General features: G+C 59.9%; 2 protein-coding genes and 1 long non-coding RNA gene across 3 annotated transcripts in view; 1 reads left to right on the forward strand and 2 right to left on the reverse strand.

Annotated features, from left to right (window-relative positions):
• The window catches only part of LOC119564799, a 29041-nt gene extending 26688 nt beyond the window's left edge, over positions 1–2353 (reverse strand). The window contains exon 1 of the long non-coding RNA XR_005223649.2: positions 1123–2353. This is a non-coding gene — a long non-coding RNA (uncharacterized LOC119564799). The remainder of the gene's footprint in view (positions 1–1122) is intronic.
• A 4-nt stretch (positions 2354–2357) lies between these two features.
• On the forward strand, positions 2358–4288 carry GADD45GIP1 (GADD45G interacting protein 1). The gene is made up of 2 exons (XM_007058232.4): positions 2358–2848; positions 3310–4288. The coding sequence occupies exons 1-2, from the start codon at positions 2505–2507 to the stop codon at positions 3626–3628; spliced, it is 663 nt and encodes a 220-aa protein (XP_007058294.3). The 5' UTR covers positions 2358–2504; the 3' UTR covers positions 3629–4288.
• Positions 4289–8004: 3716 nt separating this feature from the next.
• Positions 8005–24737, reverse strand: LOC102938464 (tetratricopeptide repeat protein 39A). Its single transcript, XM_037888025.2, has 18 exons — positions 24659–24737; positions 20724–20825; positions 20297–20428; positions 19636–19706; positions 19161–19228; positions 18641–18705; positions 18128–18227; positions 17930–17995; positions 17335–17443; positions 16779–16846; positions 16458–16517; positions 15680–15841; positions 14603–14694; positions 13406–13526; positions 12816–12927; positions 12024–12138; positions 11057–11173; positions 8005–10659 (listed from the first exon to the last, which is right to left on the reverse strand). The coding sequence occupies exons 1-18, from the start codon at positions 24682–24684 to the stop codon at positions 10542–10544; spliced, it is 1704 nt and encodes a 567-aa protein (XP_037743953.1). The 5' UTR covers positions 24685–24737; the 3' UTR covers positions 8005–10541.
• Positions 24738–26009: the final 1272 nt, after the last annotated feature.

Here is a 26009-nt window from a genome sequence, read left to right on the forward strand (position 1 = left end):
CTCGACCTAGCTTTCCAGAGGCTGCTCAGAATAAGGTGTGGGGAGGAGGAGGGGAAAGCCATTGTTCCATTGTTAGTTTCATAATAGGGAGAAGGAAGAAAACCTTAAAGGAAGTAGAAAAGCGAAGAATGAAATATCTAGGAAGGGAAATCAACATACTAAAGGCTCATCTACCTGGGGAAATTTACCAGCATTTAAGTTTATAAGTACCTGCCTGGGGAACACAACTTTGATATTGGGCTCTTCAATCTAGCAGTCAAAGGTCTAGCAAAGGCTGGAAGTTGAAAAGCTAGACAAATTCAGACTGGAAATAAGATGCTAATTTTTAACAGTGAGGGTTATTAACCATTGGAACAATTTACCAAGGCTTGTGGTGGATTCTCCAAGGCTGTACATTTTTAAATCAAATTGGATGTTTTTCTAAAAGAGATGCTCTACATCAACAAGAAATTAATTCAGGACAATTCTATGGCCTGGGTTATACAGGAGGTCAGACAAGATGATCATAGAGGTCCAATCTGTCTTTATAATCTATTAATTTATACTTATACTGCTATAGCTCTCCCCATATAACTCCCTGTTCAGGGACGGAGCTGTAGCTCACGAAAGCTTATGCTCAAATAAATTGGTTAGTCTCTAAGGTGCCACAAGTACTCCTTTTCTTTTTGCGAATACAGACTAACACGGCTGTTACTCTGAAACCTGTTCAGGGACTCTTATTCCTAAAGAGGAGGGTATCTTTTTCCAGTTTAGCTATGTCGCTTTGGAAGCAGGAGTTATGTGGGTAGATCTATAACAGTATAATTATATCTGTATAGTTATGCCGGTAAATTTCCTACTGTAGATACGCCCTGACAGTTCACACTGGATTTGCACTGCCACTGTGACATCACTTTCTCTTAGAACGGCGTAGGATGAAGCTCCAATGATGCTATACACAGGGTGCTAGAGTGGAGCTGATGACCCATTTGCAAAGGCCCAACTGTGTGTGGGGGGGTGGGGGGGGTGGGTAGGTATAGGTGTGTATGTGGGGGTGCGTGTGCATGTGCATCTCTCCTGTGTGTTACAGCAGAAGAAGTGCAACACAAAACTTTTCTGGGGTTCCCTGAATAGGGGCCTTACCGGTAAACTTCCTGAGACAAGCTGGTACCAGCTGTGCTGAGCTTGGGAGTATCTTTCTTCCTGGCTGAGGTGGCAGGAGCTGCACCTAGGAGCTGCTCATGGCAGGAACTGCAATCCCAGGTCGGAATCAAGTGTATCCATCAGGTTACAAGATATGACATGGTGACATTTCGTGAAGTCATAAAGGTTAAAGTCCTTCACATTTCTCCTTGAGGCTGGAATACTCCAACACACTGGTATCTCAGACCCTGAGATGCTGGTTCTTGATGTGACATACTTTGGCACTACGCTGCCAGTTTGCATCGCAGGGCATCAGCTGGGGGTCAGCATAACAACACAACATTGCAACGTGCCATTGTCACATCGTCTTGCGAGGCACAGTTTAGCAGCGTTGTGGGGCATCGACTATTCAACTAGACACTGGCGAGCTGGTATTTCATCTGGACACGGTGCGTCGCAGCCAGGACGTGGCAGGAGGCCGTAATGGTGCATGGCTGTTTCATTTCAATGGCGTGCTGTTGCATGAGGCCCCCGTGTTGTGAGGTGCTCGGTGTCCCTCCGATGCTGTTTCTTGTGACACCATTGTGCCACGAGGTGATGGTGTTTCATCTTGGTGCCCCATTCAGACAGCAGCCCACGCCATCCCATTGCCTGGGTGCTCGCATGTCATGCCAAGGCCACTTTCTGACCCAGTGCCCCGGCCTGAGCTCATGCCGTGTTCTAATGTAAATGGAACCCTGCCGGGGGGGGGGAAGGGCATGTTGCCACCTGTCAGGTTCTCCCGGGGTCGTCCCTTCGTGGCGGGGGCTGGCCGGGGAGATCTGTGAGTCAGGGTGCAGAGCACACGCTGCCAGCTGGCCGGTTCTGGGGGCTCCGGCCCAGCCTGGCTGTCCCGGTGTTTTGCTGCTCGGAGGTGGCTGCCCTACGGGGGCAACCTGACGACACGTCGCCTGGACGTGACACCGGCTCGGCGCCAAGTTTGACTCGTGGCCTTCGTCTCAACTCAGCACCACAACGCCAGGCGACGGCACCGCCTTGCTTCCAGGGCATGGGGAGGAGAGGCCTCAGTTTGGGGGTAAATTCCCCCACCCGGTGCCCTGACTCCCTCAGCCCCACTTCCGGTCCCCACTGCCCCGAAAGGCCACGCTTCCGGTCCCCATTGACCCCCAAATACCCCGCTTCCGGTCCCCATTGACCCCCAAATGCCCCGCTTCCGGCCTCCATCGCCCCACTTCCGGTCTTTCTGCGCCTTCCCGCAAACCAACTTCCGGCCTCCATCGCCCGACTTCCGGTCAGTGGAGGGCGGTGTGTCAGGCACGTCTCTGGGCAGCCCCCGCGACCGCTGGCAGGACCCGCCCCGTGAGGTCACGTGACCAGCCAAGATGGCGGCGCCCATGCGGCGGGCGTGGCTGGGGCTGCTCCGGGCCGCGCTCCCGGCCGCCCGCCCCTATCACGCCCCGCCCCCGCGGCGCAAGCCGGGCGGCGTGTACCGGCCGGACCCCGGCGATCCCCTCACGCCCCTGTGGCAGCTGCAGCCCGCCTACGAGGCCAAGCTGTACGGGCGCCACGGCTCGGCCTCCGGCGTGGACCCGGCCCGGCTCTGGCCCAGCCCCGAGAAGCTGCAGGAGCTGGAGGCCGAGGAGAGGGAGTGGTTCCCCGGGCTGAGGGAGATGGAGGCGGCGCTGGACGCGAAGGAGCAGCAGGAGGAGAGGCAGCGGGTAGAGAGGTGCGGAGGGGGCTTGACCTGGGGGCCGGAAGTCTGGGTCCTGACTGCCGTGGGAAGGGGCCCTGAAACTTGACTCATGCCTGGGGGAGGGGGAGGGGGAGGACCCTAGTCATGGAGGGGTCAGGGACCCCAAAACCTGACCCAGTTCCTGAGGAGGGAGGACCCTACTCCAGAGGTGGGAGAGATGCTGGAACCTAACCCTAGTCCTGGGGTGATGACCCCTATTTGGGGTGTGACACCATCCCCTCCCCCCCCAACACTTTGCTCTAGGAAATGCTCCCGCCCCACTCCTATGAGCAAGGTCTCCAGGCCCAAGACCTGCCCTCGGGGAAAGGGAATGGTGACCTGTCACCCCACCCCAAATTACAGTGTAAGGCTTGGGAGCAGCGGTGGCAGTAGAGAAACAAAGAGTCTCCCCCCTGTGGTGGGTGTCTCACTGCTGGCTTGTTTGCCCTCCGCAGAGAGAAGGTGATTGCCGCCAACATGGCCAAGATGCCGCAGATGATCGAGGACTGGCGGCGGGAGAAGGCGGCACGCAAGGAGAAGGAGCGGGAGGACAAGGCTCAGCGGGAGCGGCTGCTGGCCGAGGCCCAGGAGCGTTTTGGCCACAAGGTGGACTACCGCAGTGCCAAATTCCAGGAGCTGGTGCAGGAGATGGAGAAGAAACAGCGCAAGGAGCTCAAGCTGAAGAAGAAACAGCTCAAGGAGGAGGCAAAGAAGAAAACTGCTGCTGACCCAGAACCTGTTCCTGTCTCAGCTGGTGGGCCTGAACCAGCCTAGGGGGGCACATGATGTAGGAGCCTCAGATTGGGTCAGTGCTGGAGCCACAGTTGTCACTGAGCTAAATTCTGTTCCCAGCGCGTGCTAGAGGGGGGCTGAGCAGGGAGCTGGTGGCTCAGGTCTGGAACGCCAATCATGCTTCTGGGAGCAGCAAGTCAACACCACCATTTACTCTAATTGGGGTGGGGTGCGGGGGGTGCAGCACTGGGTGAATGGGCACTGCACTGCAAGGTCAACCCCAGTGTAGGAGCTGCCCCCTGGAGTGTGACAGGGGGCGGGGGCAGCCTCCCTCCCTGCGTGTACAGCCAGCCAGCTCAGCTTGGGTTCTTCAGCCACCCCCAGCTGGACTCAGATCTGTGCACGGGCCACCTAATGGAGTTTGAGTAAGGTAGAGGGAGGTCATTGGAAGGTCCTGCTTAAAAGCCCTAGGCTCCCCCCAACTTCAGATTGGGAATGATATGTTGTGGGGGAGCTGGCATTACCCTAGAGAGCCCCGGGACTCCCGAGTGAATGCTGCTGTCGCAGAGAGGGTGATGACCACATGGTGACTGTGTTAGTAATGTAACCACTAGGCTCCTTTCTCAGCCAGTTCTGCCCCTACCAAGCCAGCAACCTGAGATCCCTGTACTTTGTATGTTGAAATAAAAGGCTCCGACCAGGGCTTTGTCTGCCTGGGACTTTTCTTTATCAGCCAGTTCTGATCCCAGAAGGTTCTAATGTCTCTCCTGGCCACAAATGTGCCTTAGAGACCACTGGTGCTTCTGGTAAGAGATGAGTCTTGCTTCCCCCGCACCCATCTGTCCCCCCATGGGATTAGTTCACTAGGATGCCCTTTTAACTTTGTCTTGAGCTGTCACATTCCAGCCCAGTGGTGGCTGCATTTCAGCAGTAGGCAAGTGACTCCTGTATATAATTGCTCTTAGCTAGGGCTTTTCAACAATAGGTCTCAAATAGCTTTCCAAAGGAGGTCAGTATCATGACCTTTGTTTTACAGATGGGAAAACCAAGGCATTGGGAGGAGAAGGGACTTGCCCCGAAGTCACGCAGCAGGTCAGGGACCCAGGGATCCCAGGTCTCATGACACCCAGGCCTGTGCTCTATCCACTAGCCTCCTTTCCCTACCTCAAGGAGCAGCACGATTTTGTTAGGAAGGAGTGTGATTCATTGATCTTTCATAGGCAAAATACCCATCCATGGCCAGTTCCCTGCATTCTCTGCACCTAGTTGCATTTTCTTCCAAATTTGGAGACTGACTCATACATGGCAAGGGTGTAACCAGACGCTTTGTCCTTCCCTAGAGCGTCGTTACACTCTAGGGAAGGACAAAGAATGTACCACCGTACGCTCAAAGAATCCCTGAGCGTTTGGCTCCTTTCTCTGCTTCAGGGGAGGAAACGTGATCACAGAAGCGTAGAGCTGGATGGGAGCTCCGCAAATCATCTAGTCCAGCCCCCCATGCTGAGGTAGGACCAAGTAAACTGAGACTGGCCCTGTCAAATGTTGGGCCAATCCATTCATAAAAGCCCCCAAAGACAGGATTCCTCCCGTGGAAGCCTATTCCAGAGCGTAACTAACTCAGAGGCAGGACATTTTTCCTGGTATCTAACCTAACTCCCTTGCTGCAGATTAAGCCCGTTACTTCTTGTCCTACCGTCAGGGAACATGAACAACTGATCCCTGTCCCCTTTAGAACAGCTTTGAAGACTGTCATCAACTCCCCCTCAGTCTTCTCTCCTTGAGACTGAACCTGCACATTTTAGAAAAATCTTTCCTCATATTGTAAGAGTAGGGAAGATTGGGAGCCAGGACCCCTGGGTTCTACCTATATTAGGTACTTACAGGGCCCCATCCCTGAGGTATTTGAGCCCCTCACAATTCTTAATGTATTTATCCTGACACACACCCCTGTGAGGCAGGGCAGTGCTAGTATCCCTGTTTTAGGGATGGGGAAACTGAGGCACAGCATGGTTAAGTGAGTTTTCCACAGGCAGTCTGAGGCACAGCAGGGAATTGAATGTGGGCCTCTCCTGTGCTGAGTTAGTGCCCTAGTCACCGAGCCATTTCTTACCTCCTGAGTCGCTGAACAGCCTTGGCAAGTCACTTCCCCTCTTGCTGCCTCAGGGGCGTGGCTGGGAACTGAAATTTGTGACTATTTTGAAAGTGTTTCACAGCTTGGAGGACAGAGGTTTTCCTCCGCACTCTCTGAGCTGGTTTAGACACTTCACTCCCCCCTCTCCCATCCCTTTGGCATATTTCCTGAGCCGTTTCACACAGCTGGGACAGCTCTCCTGATCAAACAGCAAAATTGGTTTCCTTGCAACACTAGCAGCTGCGCTGCTGGCTTGGGAGACCCTTCTTTATGCAGAGCAGGTGTTCACACGGTTGAAAAACAAAATCCTCCCTCACGGGTTACAGCTGGGAGAGCCAGGCCCAGCTGCAGAGCAAGGAATGGAGCTCTGAATGGCAGCTTTGCAGCCGGCAGGGGTGCACTTCCCACAGGGGCCGCTAGGAGGCAGCAGCTGCATTAGTGACTCAAAGCTGCTGACCTAGCCCAGTTACAACCTTATATCTGACACACACACCCCCCCCAAGGAAGGTTTTGTTTGCTTATTGGGGATCATGTGTGGCAATTGTGGGCTGACTCATCCCAGAGACAATGCTCAGGGCTTAGCCACGGTTGGGCTGGATGTTTACCAAGGCAGCAATTTCCCCAGACCACAAGTCGGGTGTCATTCCCTATGGAGTAAGGGGGGCAGTTGCCTGCCCCTCTCTGCCTTTTCATAGGTCCATGGGCTCCGCTTCTGATACTGCTTACAACATTCTCTGTTCTGCCATAACCTTGCTGCCCACCCGCCCAACGAGCGGCCACGTGGGAAACGATCCTGGAATAGTTATTACTTAAATCACCCTTGTACAGCAACCCTTTGCTAAGGGGCAAAAATTTTCCCTCTGTCTCACCAGAGCCCGCACCCGGAAGGAAGTTGAAGCTCGACACATTCAGGTATGCAGTTTTAACAGGGAGGGTAATTAACTATTGGAACAAACTTGCCCCAGAGTGCCGTGGATTCTCCAGCTGGGGTAAGCTTTAAATCAAGCTGGGATGTTTTCCTCAAAGAGCTGCTCTGGTTCGAACAGGAATTCATCCAGGGCCGGTGTTATACAGGAGGTCAGACGAGAAGAGCACAGCACACTCTGAATCCACAGCCCAGGTGCTCCCTGAAATCAGTGGAGTTGGGCCCCTAAGTACCCTTGAAGATCTCGGCCTGTGGAACGATTCTGGTAAGCTTCCACATGTAGCCAAGCCCTCGGAATTCCTAGTGAGAGGGACTTTCTAGTGCATTCCACTTTCCTCCCTCATAAGTTGTACCACTTTGAATACCCCACAATAGTTAAACTGGTACAACCCTCTGTAGCCCAGCTGCCGTTATATAAAGGTGTTTCTAGCAGCATCGCTGTGCCCACATGGGAAGTAGAGTAAGCATGTAATTGCAGCTCTGCTAGCGGTTGGAGCAATATTTGTTTAAATAAAAGGTGATACCAGGACAAAATCTGTGTGTAAAGGAGCACAGTCCCATTGGAAAACCTCTATGACTTGCCAAGTAAAAGTACTTTCGAAAGCCTGACCCAAAGGGGACACAAAATAGTGAACAGGATAAAGGTGCCTGGCGTGTGTTGTTCCACCCTATCATCCCTAGCTCTTCATCAGTAGCTCTCAAAGCACTTTCCAAAGGAGGTCAGTAGCATTAGCCCTATTTTACAGAATGGGGAAACTGAGGCACAGGCCAGTGAAAGTGAGGCTAATGGCAGAGCTGAGGAATAGAACCCTGCTCTCTCAGGACCCAGTCCAGTGCTCTATCCACTAGGATATACTGCCTCCCAGCTCAACACATCTAAATCCCCCACCCCGCCCCCCGAAGGCAATACTTATTTGTACATAAGGTGCCTTTGACCTGCGGAACCCACCAACACATGATATTGGGCCCAAGATTTTATCAGGATGCAAAAAAGGCGATAATTATGCAGAGGATAAGAACAGCTGCAGTTACATTAGACCAGATAAAAACAAAAATTAGGGTTATAGATTCAAGGCATATGTTGACCCCCTTATTGGCTGGGGTTTGGGAGAAATTACCCCATGGGCTGGATATCCCATCATTGCCTACTGGGAGGTGTCTTGCAGGTGGTGTTGACCTGGCATTTCCTGTGGGTCTGAATTCAGCTGAATCAGTGGGATAAACACATATACCACCCTAATATCAGGCCCCTGGGCAAAGCTGCATGCTAAATAAAACCAACAGGGGGCAGAGTTCAGTATATTCACAGGTGCCCCCCAAACATTTTTGCATCAGGAGAAAAAAATACCCAACACCCTGGAATACAAATTAAACATCTGTATTTTTTATTACATCATCTCCAGAATTAAAAGGCATTAAAACTCTTGATGGAGCCCAATTCGATTTTAAAATAAGATTCCTCCATACAGATCCCAAACATCCATAATTTAACCAATTGTTCATGTAAAGAAAGTCCCATCACCCCTTTAGCACAGCCACCTCGCGACGGGTGTTTCTTCTCTCGCCAGCTCTGTGCTGGGGTTAGACATTCACACATGGAGCAGGGATCGAACCAGCTGTCTCTTGGTCATGGGGAAATCGTGCAATACGGGTGCTGGCCCCCTCAATAGCAGTTCTGTCCTCTAACAGGGCGTGTCTATTTGAAAGTGCACCTGTGTAACTAAATGGGTTTAAAAGCAACTGAGTCAATTAAATCAATGCAAGCCCATGTGGACGCTTATTTTGGTTTAGCTTAAATCTGTTCCTAACGAACTCAGGCCCGATTACATACAAAGTTGCAGCCGTTTCACTGAGGCTTTGGCTGCACTGAAAACTGCACCGGGATAACGCCGTGCATTTCAGATCTGTCATGACAACAGGACAGACTCCTCCCCACTCGAGCGCATTCAACCTCACACCTGTGGGCCAGCACCTTGCCTGCCCAGCAGAGGTCTCTTGGCAAACAGCCCAGTGCATCATGGGTATGCATCCCAGCATCCTCCAGCAGGCATGTGGCTTGTGGGGCAGCTGCTGTGCATTGTGGGATCCCATAGTCCATCCCATAACCCAGCGCTCTCTTGTGTAATGTACAAGCGCAGGGGAACAGCCTTCTCCATTGTCCTGCTGCGTTTGCAAGGCCCCAGCACCTGGACTCAGCGTGCGATGGCTGGACTGCGAATGCGGCACTAACCCCGACCCCTAACCTTATCCCAGCCCCCAGCCCGGAGCGACATCACTTCTGCTTCGGTAGCTGGCAAGCGAGGACCCGGCCTGCAGCACACGCAGAGCAGGACCCAGGTTGCTGGCCTTGGCACACTCCCAGCCATGAGGCGTGTGGCTGCCTGGGTTTGGCCCGGCCGCTCCTTCAGCATGACGGGCCTTGGCCGGGCCGAATTTGAGTGAGTGGCCCCTGTTGAAAGGGGTCGGCCCGTGGCCCAGGTGGCCTCCAGCTCTGCAGCCTATGGGACTGACCAATATTAACCCAATTTCAACCCATGAGCATCTATGCACAAAGATGCACTGGTTGTACTAAACCAATGTCAGTTAAAGTTGCCCAACTTCTGTGTTTAGACAAGCCCCGCAATGAAACCCAAATAAACCTGGCTTAAACCGGAGTCTTTTGCGCTGATTTCACTAGATCAGATTAAAGTGTAACCGGTGGGACTTGAATATAGACAAGGCCAGAGTGGACTGAGGTAAATGGTGGCAGATGATTTAGTACCTAAAAAGCACCTGGCCTCAAGAGATCTGCGGTCGATTCCCAGTTTCCCCATTTGGTGTCCTTGGTTCACAGTTGCAGGCCACATTGCCTCAGTTTCCCCATTTGTCAAACGCGGAGGTTACCCTCCTCCCTGCATGTACAGATGCGGGGGGGCATGGCTCAGAGGCTGCCCACCTCATTAAAAACACACTGTAAGAACCGGCCGTAGGATTCGGCCCTTTTCCCTGTGCCGAGGGCTTTCACGGGAGACCTGAATTTCCGGACCAAAAAAGAAGAGGCGGAAATAGAAAAACAAGGCCACGGCTGCATTTAAAAAAAAATCGCCTGCCAGTGCAGGAGGCAGCGACAGCTCCTGGGTCCCCAGGATCGTCCCCAAACGAGATCTCCGCAGCAAACCATCAGTCAACGCCCCACTGGCGATGACGGAAAGAAATACCCGTCCAGCTCTTGCCAAGGCGCCGTGGCTCCCATTCCTACAGGATAATGGGAAATACGGATGCAGAAGGGCCCAGCCATGGTGGGGTGTGGAGCCAGCTGGTCCATGGGGGACCAGAATGGGGTAGGAGGGGGGATCCCTGGAGGGCCGAGGGACCTGTGGATAGGGAGGTTGCAGCTGGACCAGGGAAACCAGCTAGGAAACACAGGGCACAGTGTTTACGGTGTCCCGTACAGCAGTCGGCACCTCCCCAAGTGACTAGTCCCAAATTAGTTTAATTAAAGTGTGCGTGCGGGGGCGGAGGCGTGGTTAGCCCTTATCCTAGGAAACTTGGACAGGGGTGGGCATCGCAGGGTGAACTGGCCCTTTAAGGGTATTTGGATTCAGACTTAAAGGGCCGGCTCACCATGCGGCACCCTCCCACAGGATCCAGCTCTGCCTCCCTGCCCCCTGTTTGTCACAGTGGTACCCCCTGGTGCTGCGGGCACACTCCCAAAGCAGACGCACCCCTTCCAGGCTCCGCCTTTGGAGACAAAGAAGTTGCTCTGGGGTGCGGAGCGGCGCAGGAAGGGTTAAATCAGTTTGGCTTCATTGAAAGTGCAGGGTCCCTCCTTCGGTGGGGGCTGGGGGGGGACGACAGGTGATTCCATCCCCCAGAGTCCCGTGCCCCCCCGGCTCTTCTCGGCGGCGGGGCGCGGTTCCTTAGGAGGAGCTGGGTCCTTCCATGCCATTCTCCTCCTGATCCGCCTTGAGCCGGGACAGAACCGCGTGGATCCGGAAGAGCGTCCGGGACTCCATGGAATAGTTCTTGTAGTTGTTCCTAAATTGGGAGGGCGGGCGGGGGGGTAATCACTGGCCACAAATACACCCTGCCCCCCACCCCCACCCCACCGGGGCCAGAGTCTCTTCATCATACGCACCGGACTCACCCCACCCCATTCCTGAGCTTCCCGGTGCACTGGCCAGTCCTGGGACCAGCTGAACCAGAACCATCCAGCTGAGTGTGTGGGGGGGGGGTGCCTCAACTCCCCCGAGCCCTGTCCCCCCCTAAATCAGCCACACAGACCGTTCCAGCCCCTCTGGCCCCCCAGTGCACCTTAGCACCACAGTGCATTCTGGGATACACCCGCTGGAGCTTCTGGGAAGCATCGTGGGACAGGGGAGCACAGGACAGGCTGACATTGTTGCAACACCCTCCTAGTGTAGACAGGCCCCACCTGGCTCGGCGCAGCAGCGGGATGGCCTCCTCGCTCCGGCCCTGGGCCAGGTGCAGCAGGCCGAGCTCCAGCAGTGTGTTGGGCACCAGGTAGTGATCGTAGCGGATCCGCTTCTCACTGCCAGCGGGAGGGAGGGACAGACAGACAGAGGGTAATTCACCAGGGAGGGGCTTCCCGGACCAAGACCTGCCCCGGGCAGCACCCTGGGGGCAGGAGTTTGGGGGCAGCACCTGGCCAGGGGCCAGACAGACCCGCAAGAGCACGGCGTCCTCCAGACACCCCCAGGCACCTAGGAGGGGAATGACACCCCCCCCCGCACAGACCCAGGACCCCCCTGATCCCTAGAGTGGGGAATGACCCTCCCACAGACCCAGGACCCCCCTGATCCCTAGAGGGGGGAATGACCCCCACACACAGTCCCAGGACCCCCCTGATCCCTAGAGGGGGGAATGACCCTCCCACAGACCCAGGACCCCCCTGATCCCTAGGGGGGAGTGACCCCCACACACACTCCCAGGACCCCTCTGATCCCTAGGGGGGAGTGACTCCCCCCAGACCCAGGACCCCCTTGATCCCTAGAGGGGGGAATGACCCCCCCACAGACCCAGGACCCCTCTGATCCCTAGGGGGGAATGACCCCCCCACGGACCCAGGACCCCTCTGATCCCTAGGGGGGAGTGACCCCCCCCATGGAGCATGGCACCACCTGTGACCCCCAGAACGCAGTTCCTTGCCCGGGCAGTGCCCATGTGCTGGGGGGGGGGGCGTTATCCCATTGGGAAAGCCCATCAGTGGGGTAACCCCGAGAACAGCAAACCCTGGGGGGGGCCAAGAACCAGCAGGACCCTCCCTCTGTCACGTCCGCAGGGGGTCAGGAGCCAGAGCCCGCCCAGGATGGGGACTCCCCCCGCCACAGATGCCCTGGGCGGCGGGAGCCAGGCGGAGTCTCCCAGCAGGGGGCGCTCACCTGCCCAGCACGGCGCTGAAGCAGGCCTCCGCCTCGGCCGGGCTCCGCCGGTGCCTCATGCAGAGCCCCTTCAGCAGCAGCAGGAGGCACCGGTCGTCCGTCTGGAACTCGCCGGCTGTGGGCAGAGTTGGGGTGTCAGGGGGGGGGCCCCGGGGCCCAGCTCCTCTGGGCATCCCCGCGGGGGAGGGGGGAGAGCCCCCAGCCCAGTGTGCCAGCCCCCCCACAGCCCCCAACCCGGTGTGTCCCCCCTCCACAGCCCCCCAGCTGTGTCTTCTACCCCCCCCCCCACTGGCTCTGGGCAGAGATGGGGGGGGCTCAGTCTCTCCACTGGGGCTGAGACCCAACAAACACGATGCAGCCACACACGTGTTCTTCGTTCCCACCCTGGGGCCGGATGGGAGCTGGCGCCCCCCAGAGGGGAAAGGCCCCGTGTCCCATTCCCCCCCTCCCTCGAGCCAGCCAGTGCCCCACCCTGGGGCCAGATGGGAGCTGGCGCCCCCCAGAGGGAAAAGGCCCCGTGTCCCATTCCCCCCCTCCCTCGAGCCAGCCAGTGCCCCACCCTGGGGCCAGATGGGAGCTGGCGCCCCCCAGAGGGGAAAGGCCCCGTGTCCCTTCCCCCCCCCCCTCGAGCCAGCCAGTGCCCCACCCTGGGGCCGGATGGGAGCTGGCGCCCCCCGGAGGGGAAAGGCCCTGTGTCCCATTCCCCCCCCCACTCAAGCCAGCTGGTGCCCCACCCTGAGGCCAAATGGGAGCTGGCGCCCCCTAGAGGGGAAAGGCCTCACATCCTGTTACCTGGCGACTCCTGCAGCTTCTTCTCAGCCTGCGTCAGCGTCTCCAGCGTCCCCTCCAGCAGCTCCCGCTGCTTGCCCAGCACGGTGAAGCCGTTCCACATGTACATCATCTCCTGGGGAGGGACAGGGGGTGTCAGGGCAACAGCCCGGGCTGCTCACCCTGCAGAGGAGGATCTGGACCCCCAAGACAGCCCCCACATCCCGCTGGACAGTAACTAGCCTGTCCTAGGTTCCCTCCCAGTGCCCCCATCCCCCTCTCGTCCTGAGCAGGTTATAGCCGCTTGCACTCAGAGCCAATGGGAAGTGGGGAAACTGAGGCACAGAGAGGGATACAACCTGTCCAAGGTCATGTGACAAAGATTGGAAATGGGACCCAGCATTCCTGACTCCCAGCCCCTAGGTTCTAACCACCAGACCCCACTCCCCTCCCCAAGCCAGGGAGAGAACCCAGGAGTCCTGACTCCTAGCCCCTCCCATTCCCCAGCACGGCAGATCCTGGGTGATGGCACCAGTTGAGTCATGGCTTTTCCAAGCAGCATCCAGCACAATTTCCCCCCTCGAACCCTCTCCCCACACTCCCTTCCCCCTCACCAGGGCTGGCACCGGCACAGGGACCGGGCGGCTGCCCTTATAGCGCCGGGCTTTCCGGATGGCAAACTTCTCCGTGGGGGGAGACTTGCCCGCGATCTTCTGCTTAAAAGACGACACCTGCCTGGAGGGAAAGAGAGACAGCTGCGTTGCGATCTGTGGGAGGGGGGGCCGCACTGGGGGTCCACTGGACCCAGAATTGGGTTCCAGAATCTCCACTGGCATTGAAAGCGAAGGTCCCCGTTGTAGCCAACCCGTTTGCCAAAAGGCAGCCCAGCAACATATGCCTGAGTCTGCAGGCAGCCTGAAACGATGGCTCAGAGAGTGCCTGGTTCAGCTCCCACTCTGTTAACTCTTGAACCTAATGGTTGCACACAGGCATCAGCAATACACATATGTGGCAGATTAAACTATGACGAGAGCAAAAACTGAGTCAAACTGGTACCGGGCGGATCCAGGCCTCACGCTGTGAATGATCTAATTTAATTTAACAAGACCCATGGCATTTAGATCTGCCTGAAGCTGGCACCGTGTTTCCAGCTGAGACTGCAGCATTTAGCTCCATGGAACATGAACCCTCCCAGAGCTGGGGATAGAACCCAGGAGTCCTGGGTCCCAGCACCCCCCTGCTCTAACCACTAGACCCCACTCCCCTCCCAGAGCCAGGGAGAGAACCCAGGAGTCCTATCTTATGCCCATGTCTGTCTTGTCTCTAGGTAGCCCCTGCCATTCCCCTGCACACCCCAGCTTTGCAGCTGGGATAGGAAGGGAAAGGAAGTGGTAAGATTTGGGGGGCCCTGAGCCAGCCAATGCCCAGGGCTGGATGCAGGACGGAGCCAAGCAGGCAGGTAGGGAGGGAATTACCAGTGCCATACGTTAAGCTGAGGAGCAGAAAGGGGGAACGCAACATCCCATCTGGGGGTCAGTGTTAGTGGGCAAGTGACCGGGGGTTGGGACACACACAGCCCTGCCAATGCACCTCACTCCCGACCCACAGCCCCTGCTCTCCCAGCCCTGGGCTCCCCACCCAGCTCTGCCAGTGCCCCTCACTCCCGACCTGCAGCCCCCCCCAAAAGAAACTCATGTTCCTTGTGCTGCAAGGCCTGAACCCAGATCTCCCGGTGCCCCTCCTGCCCAACCCCCATGTTGGGCACCAAACCCTCCTGCTCCCCCAGCACCAGCACCGCCCATGGCCCCTACCTGAACAGCTGCACCTCGCTCTCCCCGAAGGGCCGGGGCTCCTCGGGGGGCAGCATGCTGAGGAAGGCGGCTTTCATATACACATACATGGCCTGCAGAAAGACACCGGCCTGACCCATCAGCCCCACGCGCATGGCTGGGGGGATGGCTCAGACCCCCAACGGGCCCGGAACGGGCCCAGAACTAGCAGCCACAGAGCAGACAGCCAGGCCATCTGGCCTGGTTAGGTCTCCAACTCTGGACACCTATGGGAGACCCTACAGAAAAGCTCCGGCTGCTGCTGCGAGCGGGAGGGGGGCGGGGACTCAGCAAGGGGCGCTCTCCCCCACAATCAGTGCTGGCCCCAATGCCCCAGGGCGGCACTAGGGGGCGCCGTGCTGCAGGGAGCAGGGGCTCAGCAGGGGGCGCTCTCCCCCACAGTCAGTGCTGGCCCCAATGCCCCAGGGCGGCACTAGGGGGCGCTGTGCTGCAGGGAGCAGGGGCTCAGCAGGGGGAGCTCTCCCCCACAGTCAGTGCTGGCCCCAATGCCCCAGGGCGGCACTAGGGGGCGCTGTGCTGCAGGGAGCAGGGGACTCAGCAGGGGGCGCTCTCCCCCACAGTCAGTGCTGGCCCCAATGCCCAGGGCGGCACTAGGGGGCGCTGTGCTGCAGGGAGCAGGGGACTCAGCAGGGGGCGCTCTCCCCCACAGTCAGTGCTGGCCCCAATGCCCCAGGGCGGCACTAGGGGGCGCCGTGCTCCAGGAAGCAGGGGCTCAGCAGGGGGCACTCTCCCCTGCAGTCAGTGCTGGCCCCAATGCCCCAGGGCAGCACTAGGGGGCGCTGTGCTGCAGGGAGCAGGGGACTCAGCAGGGTGCGCTCTCCCCCACAGTCAGTGCTGGCCCCAATGCCCCAGCATGGCACTAGGGGGCGCTGTGCTGCAGGGAGCAGGGGCTCAGCAGGGGGCGCTCTCCCCCGCAGTCAGTGCTGGCCCCAGTGCCCCAGGGCGGCACTAGGGGGTGTTGTGTGAAGCACTGACAGACCCTCCCCAATAAACCCTTTAGTCCCTGGAGAGGGCAGGGCCCCACCCATAACCCCTCACCTTGGACCAGCGGTTCTCCTTGCTCAGCAGGTCGGCGTAGAAATAGGCCATCTTCCACATGCCCTTGTAGGCGTAACACCACATCAGCTCCCAGTAGCACATGTGGTGGAACTGCTTCCAGGCCTGCTGGGCCGAGCAGCCCGCCTCGAACCTGCAGATGGCCTGTGCAGAGAGGTCGAGAGCCTCGTGGCCTTTCCCCTCCAGGGGGCGCCGGTTCTGATCCGGCCCTGGAGGGATGGGGGGACTGGCTGGCTCCAGGGGGGTGGGGAATGGGGCACGGGGCCTTTCCCCTCCAGGGGGCACCGGTTCTGATCCGGCCCTGGAGGGATGGGGGGACTGGCTGGCTCCAGGGGGGTGGGGAATGGGGCACGGGGCCTTCCCCCTCTAGGGGGCGCTGGCTCCGATCCAGCCCCAGGGGGATGGGGGGACTGGCTGGCTCCAGGGGGGTGGGGAATGGGGCACGGGGCCTTCCCCCTCTAGGGGGCGCTGGCTCTGATCCAGCCCCAGGGGGATGGGGGGACTGGCTGGCTCCAGGGGGGTGGGGAATGGGGCACGAAGCCTTCCCCCTCTAGGGGGCGCTGGCTCCGATCCAGCCCCAGGGGGATGGGGGGGACTGGCTGGCTCCAGGGGGGTGGGGAATGGGGCACGGGGCCTTCCCCTTCTAGGGGGATGCCGGCTCCGATCCGATCCCGGGCCAGGGGACTGGTTGGCTCAGGAGCACCCCCCGTCCCAGAGCCTGGCTCTGTGAGGGGGGTCCCCCAGGCGAGGGGTCTCTTACCTCGCTGATGTTCCCTTTGATCTCCTCTATCCTGCCGGCGAAGAAGAGGAAGATGGCGCTCTGCAGAGGGGAGAGAAGGGAGCCGATGGGTGGGGGCAGGGTCCCTGAGGAAGGGCAAAGCGTGGAGGATGCCGGGATCACCCAGGAAGCAAGTTGGGGGGGTCTCAGCCCAGTTCTTTCCACTCCCTAGTTTTAGCCGGGGCAGCAAAACCCGTCAGGAGGTCAGAGCATGGGGCAGCCCCAATTCTCCCCAGTGAGGACAGATCCCCCCCGGACCCTCCCACCCCGCAGGGGGAAGGGCCCCGCCGGCCGGTCCCGTACCTTGGGGTAGCGAATGAGGTAGGGTCTCAGCAGGCTCTCGGCTTCCGTGAAATCATCCTCCCCGATCCCTGCAGGGGTGCAAGGAGGGGTCAGCCTGGGGCGAAACCACCGCTCCCAGTTCTGAGAGAGATCGGGGACCCCCTGAATGGGAATGGGGGGGCCGGATCAGAGCTGGCACCCCCTAGGGGGAAAGGCCCCTTGTCCTGTCCCCTGCCCCCCTGAGCCAGCCCGCCCCTGGCCTGGGACCGGATCAGAGCTGGCACCCCCTGGGGGGGAAGGCCCTGTGTCCCGTCCCCTGCCCCCTTGAGGCAGCTCATCCCTGGCCTGGAGCTGGATCAGAGCTGGCAACCCCTGGGGGGAAAGGACCCATCCCCTGCCCCCCTGAGCCAGCCGGCCCCTGGCCTGGGGCTGGATCAGAGCTGGCACCCCCTGGGGGGAGGCCCCGTCCCCTGCCCCCCGAGCCAGCCGGCCCCTGGCCTGGGGCCAGATCAGAGCTGGCAACCCCTGGGCGGAGGCCCGGTGTCCCGTCCCCCGCCCCCGCCGGCTGCGGTCCTACCCAGGATGAAGGTGAGGAAGGTGTAGTAGCAGAGGAGCAGCATGGTGCAGAGCAGGGCCCGCAGGTTCAGGGTGGTCGCGCCCTCGTGCAGCTGCTGCAGCCCGTACTCCTGCGCAGAGAGACATAGCAGAGTGGGGGGGCCATTGGGCGCTTTCACCCTTCCAGAGTCCCAGCGCGCTGCCTGATGCGGCCACCTCTGGGGCAGCGCGGCCGGCCACTGCCACACACAACGGCAGGGTGAGGCGCCCTCTGGTGGCAGCTGCAGCCCACCAGGCCAGGAAGAGCTGGGGGTGGGGGGAGGGACAGATGTTCGCCCCCCCCCAACCACAGCCCCGAGAGCTGGGGGTGCGGGACTCAGCCCACAGCTCAATGACTCCCTCTGGCTGATGGGGCACTGGCTGCAATGGGGGTGGGGATGGAGGGAAGGCCCATACCCAATTCCCCCCCCCGACACACCCCAGCTAGCCCCCCAGACCCTCTCCCCTTGCGGGAACCCCCACAGAACCCCCCTTCTCAGCAGTGACCCGGGGAACCCGCATCGCGGGGACCTGCAGACTTGTGCGGGGGATGACGGGAGGCCCAGGCAGGGGGTTACCTTGTCCCCCGAAAACCCAGCAAATTCCAGCAGCTTCAGGATCCGCGGAGGGAAGAGAGAGAGAGTCTGGGGAGAGAAGAGAGGAATGAAAGGCCCCATGTCCCGTTCCTGTCAGCCAGTCCCCTGCCCTGGGGCCAGGTCAGAGCCGGTGCCCCCTGCCCCCTGTCCCATTCCCCACCCCCCTTCCTAGTAATTTACCAGATTAAAGGCGCCGATGCCCAGTGCCACCCCTCCCTCCAAGTGTACGTGGGCAGGGCCTGCTGTACAGTGACTGGACTGGATGAAACTGCTCAGTTCCCTGGAAAAGAAACAGGAGAGTCACAGAGTGCTAACCACTAGCCCCCACGCCCCTCCCAGAGCTGGGGATAGAACCCAGGAGTCCTGGTGCCCAGCTCTAACCACTAGCCCCCACTCTCCTCCCAGAGCTGGGGATAGAACCCAGGAGTCTTGGCGCCCAGCTCTAACCACTAGCCCCTACTCTCCTCCCAGAGCTGGGGATAGAACCCAGGAGTCCTAGCGCCCAGCCCCCTGCTCACACCAGTACACCACATTGCGTGCCCCAGGAGAACCATCTCATTTCCCACCTTCACAGTACAAGAGCCCTTCTGAGGCTGAGGGCACCGTCTGGGACCCCTCCTCCTCCGCTGGCCCCAAGGCAGCAGCCTGAAGAGGGGCCCCCTCCCCCAGAACCATCGCTGTGACATCACTCACCTGTAGATCAGGTAGCTGCTCCGCACCTTGATCCCCCCCTTGATGAAATTCACCATGTTCTCATCCTGCAGGGAGAAGGGGGGAAATGAGCAAACCCTGAGGGAAGGGATCCCTCGCCCGGTGCTGAGATGCAGCCACCTCTGGGGTGGGGAATGGAGGTTGTTTACAGAGGGACCCCTCACCCGGCACTGAGATGCAGCCACCTCTGCAGTGGGATGCGGGGGTTGTTTATCCAGGGACCCCTCACTCGGCGCTGAGATGCAGCCACCTCTGGGGTGGGGTGCCACACAGCAACGTTGTCTCGCAATGAGACAGGAAACGAAGGCGAATCCTTGAAAGTGCCCTGGAGAGTGACCCACAGCACCCCCGAGTGGCCCATTGGGGTCAGCACTGACTGTGAGGGGAGAGTGTCCCCCGCTGAGCCCCCACCCTGCTCCCTGCAGCACCAGGGATTTAGCTCAGAACCCAGGTGTCCTGGCCCCCTGGCACTGTGCCAGCCGCGTGGAGGGGGATCCGGTACCTGCAGGAAGGTCAGGGCCGCCCGCTGCAGTAGACACTCTGCGTAGCAGACCTCGGCGTGCAGCTCCACTGTGAGGGAGAGCGACAGGGACTGGGGGGGGGCATGCTCATCCCGAAGCCCCGACCCCGCCTCCAGCAACACCGCCACCGCAGCCTACCCACGGAGCTGGGGACAGAACCCAGGAGTCCTGGCTCCCAGCCCCCTGCTCTGACCACCAGACCCCACTCCCCTTCCCAGAGCCAGGGATAGAACCCAGGAGTCCTGGCTCCCAGCCCCCTGCTCTGACCACCAGACCCCACTCCCCTTCCCAGAGCCAGGGATAGAACCCAGGAGTCCTGGCTCCCAGCCCCCTGCTCTGACCACCAGACCCGACTCCCCTTCCCAGAGCCAGGGGTAGAACCCAGGAGTCCTGGCTCCCAGCCCCCTGCTCTGACCCACCCTCCGACACCCTGCGGCCATGCCCTGCGTCTCTTACCCTCGGTGAATGAATCCGCCTTGCTGACCAGGCCGGTGAGGGAGCCAGTCACGCTGGATTTCCTCCGAAACCTGGGGGTGGGAGGAAGATGGCTGGGGTGGGGCAGCTACCTTGCCCCTCCCGCATCTCCCCCTACAGGCCTCCCCAGCCCCGCCCGACCCACAGGGTCAGTAACTGCCGAGGAGCGGGGGGATTTTCCCCAGCGAGGAGCCTGTAACTGGAAGGGTTCCCCCATCTTCGCCCCACGGCCTCCCAGGCCCCAGCTCCCCAGTGTGGTTAGGCTCTAACTCCCCCAAGCCCTGGGAAACTCCCCCTCTGCTGGGCAGCAGGTCTATGACACACGACAGGCAGGTCCGTTCCACCCGACAGTGGGACTGGTGCAGAATGACCCCCACGCCCCCTGCCCCAGCCCAGAGACCTCCATGGGGCCCGGCCTGGGGGTCCCATTGCCAGGCCAGCCTCCTGCCCACGCCCTGTCACTCCCCATCCAACCGCCAGCCCCTGTGCACCCCATCTCCCCCCACGACACACACACACCCCATAACCCTCCCTGAGCCTTCCCCAGTCCCTGCTATGCCCCACCCTGATGCCGGAGTCCCATCCCCCATCACCTCTTCCCTGGATGCCCCATCCCCACCTCCCATGTGCGCCCCACCCCCACCTCTGGCAAATCTCCTGTGCCTCCTTCATGGTCTGCCCGGCCTGCACGATGTCATCATGCTCGAAGGTCATCATGGCCTGCATCTCCAGGATGGTGGCGTAGACCAGGGCGTGGTACATGCTCTCCTTGGTCCTGCCGGGAGCAGGGGGCAGGTGACAGGAGAGAGACTGCCCCACCCCCCCAGCAACACTCGCCCCAAGGAGCCCCACCATGCCTTAGCTCATGGCCCAGGGTTGGGGGGGTGGGGCGTGTTCTAGGGTGGCATGGCCCCTTGTGCCCATTGGGATGCAGCATTGGGGGTGGGGAGGATCGAAGGAACCCCCCAGGCCAGGGCGAGCTTCCCTGACGTGCACCCTGCAGATGCCGGGAGCCCTCGGCCCGGCGAGGAGGATCAGGGCCAGGGACCATGGGCAGCTCCTCCACCCACCTGGGCTGCAGCTTCTCCAGGCTCTGGCTGAACTGGTTGCAGAGGAAGGAGTTCATGGCCTCCATGCATTCGTCTAGGGCGGCCTCCAGGTCAGGCGGGGGCCTGTGGGCGGGGAGCAAAGAGGGGCTGCTTAGAGAGTTAGAGATTCCAAGCGAAGGGACCAGGGGGACCCCCTAGTCTAACCCCCAGAGACCTGCCCTGAGTTACTGCAGGCTGAAAATCGCACCGATCTAGGAAAACATCCCACCCCAGTGTGAAACTAGCCAGTGGTGGAGACTCCACCACGGCCCTGGGTCGGTGGCTCCAGGGGTTATTCACCCTCCCGGTTAAACTCGGTGCCTTCAGCCCTGTCCAGCTTCAGCTTCCATCTCATTCGGCCGAGCCTGCTGGCAAATGCTGGCTCCCCATGGCTGGGAGCAAGTCGCCCTTCGCCTTCCCTTTGGTACACGAACTAGATCGAGCTCCTGGAGTCTCTGGCAGGTTTTCCGACCCTTTAATCCTCCGCGCGGCTCCTCTCTGACCCCTCCCTGATTTACCAACGTCCTTCCTGAACTGTGCACACAAGTCCAGCAGTGGCCATAAGAACGGCCAGACGGGGTCAGACCGATGGTCCATCCAGGCCAGTGTCCTGTCTGCTGACAGTGGCCGGTGCCAGGCGCTTCAGGGGGAGTGAACAGAACAGGGCAATTATCAAATGATTCATCCCCTGTCGGTCAATCCCAGCTTCTGGCAAACAGAGGCTAAGGATACCATCCCTGCCCAGCCTGGCTAATAGCCATTGATGGACCTGTCCTCCAGGAACTTCTCTAGCTCTTTTTAAAACTCTGTTCTAGTCTTGGCCTTCACAACATCCTCTGGCAGTGAGTTCCACAGGTTGACTGCATTGTGAGAAGAAATACTTCCTTGTGTTTGTTTAAACCAGCTGCCTGCTAATTTCATTGGGTGACCCCTAGTTCTTTTGTTAGGAGAAGGAGTAAATAACCCGTCTTTATTCACTTTCTCCTCACCTGTCAAGATTTTGTAGACTTCTGTCAGATCCCCCCTTAGCTGTCTCTTTTCCAAGCTGAACGGTCCCTGTCTTATTCATCTCTCCTCATACGCCCCCCAAATCACTTTTGTTGCCTTTTCTGAACCTTTTCCAATTCTAATACACCCCTTTTTGTGATGCGGCGACCAGAACTGCAGGCAGTATTAGAGGTATGGCCGTGCCATGGATTTATATCGTGGCACGGTGACTCCAGAGCCAGACACAGAGGTAAAATCACTTCTCTGCTCCTACTCCAGATTCCCCTGGTTAAGTATCCATGGTTTGCATCAGCCCTTTTGGCCCCAGCGTCGCATTGGGAGCTCGTGTTCAGCTGATTCTCCACCATGACCCCCAAATCTTTGTCAGAGACGCGGTTCCCCAGGGCAGAGCCCCCCAGCCTGTAAGTACGACCTATTCTTCATTCCCAGATGTTTACACCGGCCGAATTAAAATGCAGATTGTTTGCTTGCGCCCGGTTTGCCAAGCGATCCAGGTCGCTCCGTATCAGTGACCTGCCCTCGTCATGATTTATCACTCTCCCATTCTTTGTGTCGTCCACAAACGCTGTCCATGGATGATTTGATGTTTTCTCCCAGGCCATTGATAAAATGTCAGATATCGTAGGGCCAAGACCCGGTCCCTGCGGGACCCCGCTAGAAACGTACCCGCCCAACGGTGATTCTCCATTTGCAGTTACATGTCGAGCCCTCTCAGTTAAACCAGTTTATAATCCACTTCACCTGGACCACACTGAACTGGGACCGTTCTAGTTTTTGCAATCAGAACGTCGTGCAGTACCAAGTCACGGCAATCTGCTTGGATGATATCACCCTATCGCCTCTAACAACCAAATTTGTAATCTCATTCAAAAATATCACATCACTTTGACAGGAGCTATTTTCCATAAACCCCTATTGATCGGCATTTGTTACATTACCTGCCTTTAATCCTTTCTTAATAGCCTCCCATCTCACCAGTATCTCGCCTGGGGCTGATGTCAGACTGACAGGACTGTAATAATGCAGGTCATCCTGTTTACCCTTTTTAAAGACTTAGAGACTAACCAATTTATTTGAGCATCAGCTTTCGTGAGCTACAGCTCACTTCATCGGATGCATACATCGGATCCACAGTATGCATCCGATGAAGTGAGCTGTAGCTCACGAAAGCTCATGCTCAAATAAATTGGTTAGTCTCTAAGGTGCCACAAGTCCTCCTGTTCTTTTTGCGAATACAGTCTAACATGGCTGTTACTCTGAAACCTTTTTAAAGACTGGCACACCATTAGCTTTCTTCCAGTCCTTGGGAATGTCCCCATAGTTACAAGGCTTAATTCCTTGGCCAACTCTTTTCAAACTCTAGGATGCAAGTGACCTGTCCCAGTGATTGAAACTGTCTAACTTTCACAGTTATTGTTTAACATCTGGCTGTTATTTTTGGAATAGAAAATATTTCATCATCATCATAATATGAAAGGATGACGTGGTCTGGCTTTCCCCCCAAACACAGAACAGATGTTTATTTATTAGCAAGGGCTGCAGGGTCTGTTGCAGGAAGAGATTGTAGGTAGCATAGAAGCAGGTAAGGGGCTGGTGAGTTGCAAAGGTGGGAGAGCCCAGGGCTGGGCGAGCAGGGGTTGTGGGTCAGGATTGAGGGGCACCAGCGGAGCTGGGGGGGTGTTTACTCAGCACTTTTCTCTCCCTCTGGCCAGCACCGATCAACCCCCTGCCCCCCAGCTATGAACATGGACTGACTTCCCCCTCCCCCAGCTGCCAGCCCCCCCACAGGCCGAGGGCAAGGCCGAGGGGCCCCGCTGCCCCCTCTCCCCATGGCCAGCCTCAGCGCTGTGTTTGCCAAAGGCCGCAGCCAGCGTCGCTCAGCTGAACCGGTGCCCGGGAGTGCTGAGCAAACACGGGCTTGGCAGGGCCCTGCCAGCGCATCCACCCCACCTTCACCAAACAGGGCTGGGCCCGGAGGCTGGGCTGGGCCCCCGCCCCCCCCTCGGCTCCACGCAGGGCTGAGGAAGGGCTCTGGCCAGCGGGTGCCAGGCTGGGCTGGGCACTAGGCTCAGCTGGCTCATGGCCTCATGGGCAGGGCCCCCCGCAGGGTCTGGGATCCCCCGCCATCTGGAGCACAGCCCTGCTCACCAGCTCCTGGCAAACACGGGGCTGTCGGGCTTTGCCCCCCTCGACCCTGCGTGCCCCGCCCCCTCTGGGCCCCCCAAAACACATGGCTGCACCCCAGGAACCCTGGATATTCCCACAGTGCCCTGGGGGGGAGGCACCTGCGCCGGGGGCCCGATTGGACTCATCCTGAGTGAGGACTGACGGTCCAGGGGGGAGGGCCCCAGCCCCCCTCTAAACCTTTCCCCCCAAAGACCCCCACATCAGCCTGCTCCCCTCCCCCAACACCCCCCCACATCAGCCTGTTCCCTACCCCATCGCCCCCTGCCCCCCATCTTCTGTGCTCACCCCCCAAGCCCAAGCTCCCCTCCCGTAGCTCTGAATCCAGCTGTATATCCCGGCCCCGCCCCGGTCTCCTGGAGCCCCCCGCCCCAGCCTCCCGTCACCCAGCAGGGACCCCCAAGATCCTGGCTGGCCGGGGGGCAGGAGAGGATCCCCCCCCAGGCTGACCCAGTGAGGGAAGGGGCTAGGTGCACCCATGTGCCCTGGACCCCCCCAGGGAGCAGGCACGGGGGGGGGACGACTCTGCATTGCAGGTGCGTTTCTCCGGGGGGGTGGGGGGGAGCCCCCAGCAGAAAGACCCAGCGGGCCGGGGGGGGGGGGGCGGAGCTTTGGGAGGCGGGGGGGCTGCAGCGGGGGAGGGGCGCGGGGGGGGGAGCAGCCCCGGACAGAAGGTCCCACCCCCTCCAGTCCCGGCTCGCGGGCTCCCCGCCGGGGTCTCTCACCTGCCCGCAGCGGCCGCCAGGGCCATGACGGTCCGGTCCGGGAGCAGGAAGCGGCTCTGGAGGAATGTGCGGCCGGGACCCGGCGGGGGCGGGGAGGGAGGAGGCTCCGCCCTGCAGGTACCAGGACTCACCTGGCCGGGCCCCCAGGCAGGGATCTGGCCCCCAGGCTCCAGGACTCACCTGGCCGAGGCCCCCTGGCAGGGATCCGGCCCCCAGGCGCCGGGACTCACCTGGCCGGGCCCCCCGGGCAGGGATCCGGCCCCCAGGCTCCGGGACTCACCTGGCTGAGGCCCCCCGGGCAGGGATCCGGCCCCCAGGCGCCGGGACTCACCTGGCCGGGCCCCCCGGGCAGGGATCCGGCCCCCAGGCGCCGGGACTCACCTGGCCGGGCCCCCCGGGCAGGGATCCGGCCCCCAGGCTCCGGGACTCACCTGGCCGGGGCCCCCCGGGCAGGGATCCGGCCCCCGGGTGCCGGGACTCACCTGGCTGAGGCCCCCCGGGCAGGGATCCGGCCCCCAGGCGCCGGGACTCACCTGGCCGGGCCCCCCGGGCAGGGATCCGGCCCCCAGGCGCCGGGACTCACCTGGCCGGGCCCCCTGGCAGGGATCCGGCCCCCAGGCGCCGGGACTCACCTGGCCGGGCCCCCCGGGCAGGGATCCGGCCCCCAGGCTCCGGGACTCACCTGGCCGGGGCCCCCCGGGTGCCGGGACTCACCTGGCTGGGGCCCCAAGGGCAGGGATCCGGCCCCCAGGTGCAGGGACTCACCTGGCCAGGTGCCCACAGGCAGGAGTCCGGCCCCCGGGTGCCGGGACTCACCTGGCCGGGGCCCCACGGGCAGGGATCCGGCCCCCAGGTGCAGGGACTCACCTGGCCAGGTGCCCACAGACAGGAGTCCGGCCCCCGGGTGCCAGGGACTCACCTCTCATCTGCCAGCCTGAGTTCTGGGCGGGGGCAGAGCCTATCGGCCTTTACACCAATCTGCCCCTTGCTGGGATCACAGACGCTTCCAGCCTAGCGCTTTGGCATCAGTTCGTGTGAGCAGGGCCAGTTACATCAGGGGGCTGGGGCTGGGGCTGGGTCAGGGGGAGCCTTGCTGCTGGGGCCCTGGAGATCTCGCTTCGAGTCCCAACTTCTCCACAGACTCCCTGCATGACCCTGGGCCAGTCCCTCCCCAGCTCTGTGCCTCAGTTTCCCCTCCTCTCCTTTGTCTATCGAGTCTGTGAGCTTTATGGGGCAGGGACAGTTCTCAATGCATCAGTGCAGTGCCCGGCCCAACCCCGGATCTGTTCAGGGCCTGGCCTATGGGGGCCCTGGTCCCGCTCAGGGTCTGTGCAGCACCTGGCACAATGGG

Source organism: Chelonia mydas, chromosome 20 (assembly GCF_015237465.2).
Source record: "Chelonia mydas isolate rCheMyd1 chromosome 20, rCheMyd1.pri.v2, whole genome shotgun sequence".
Classification (NCBI taxonomy): Eukaryota; Metazoa; Chordata; order Testudines; family Cheloniidae; genus Chelonia; species Chelonia mydas.

Excerpts from the sequence above, each read along its gene's own strand:
- LOC102938464 (XM_037888025.2), bottom strand. The coding sequence starts at position 24,684 with ATGGCCCTGGCGGCCGCTGCGGGCAG. Across the intron at positions 13,527-14,602 it reads AGCGAGGTGCAGCTGTTCAG|GCAGGTGTCGTCTTTTAAGC; the intron begins GTAGGGGCCATG and ends CTTTCCCTCCAG. Across the intron at positions 12,139-12,815 it reads GAAGCTGCAGGAGTCGCCAG|CCGGCGAGTTCCAGACGGAC; the intron begins GTAACAGGATGT and ends CTCTGCCCACAG.
- GADD45GIP1 (XM_007058232.4), top strand. The coding sequence starts at position 2,505 with ATGGCGGCGCCCATGCGGCGGGCGTGGCTGGGGCTGCTCCGGGCCGCG. Across the intron at positions 2,849-3,309 it reads GAGAGGCAGCGGGTAGAGAG|AGAGAAGGTGATTGCCGCCA; the intron begins GTGCGGAGGGGG and ends TGCCCTCCGCAG.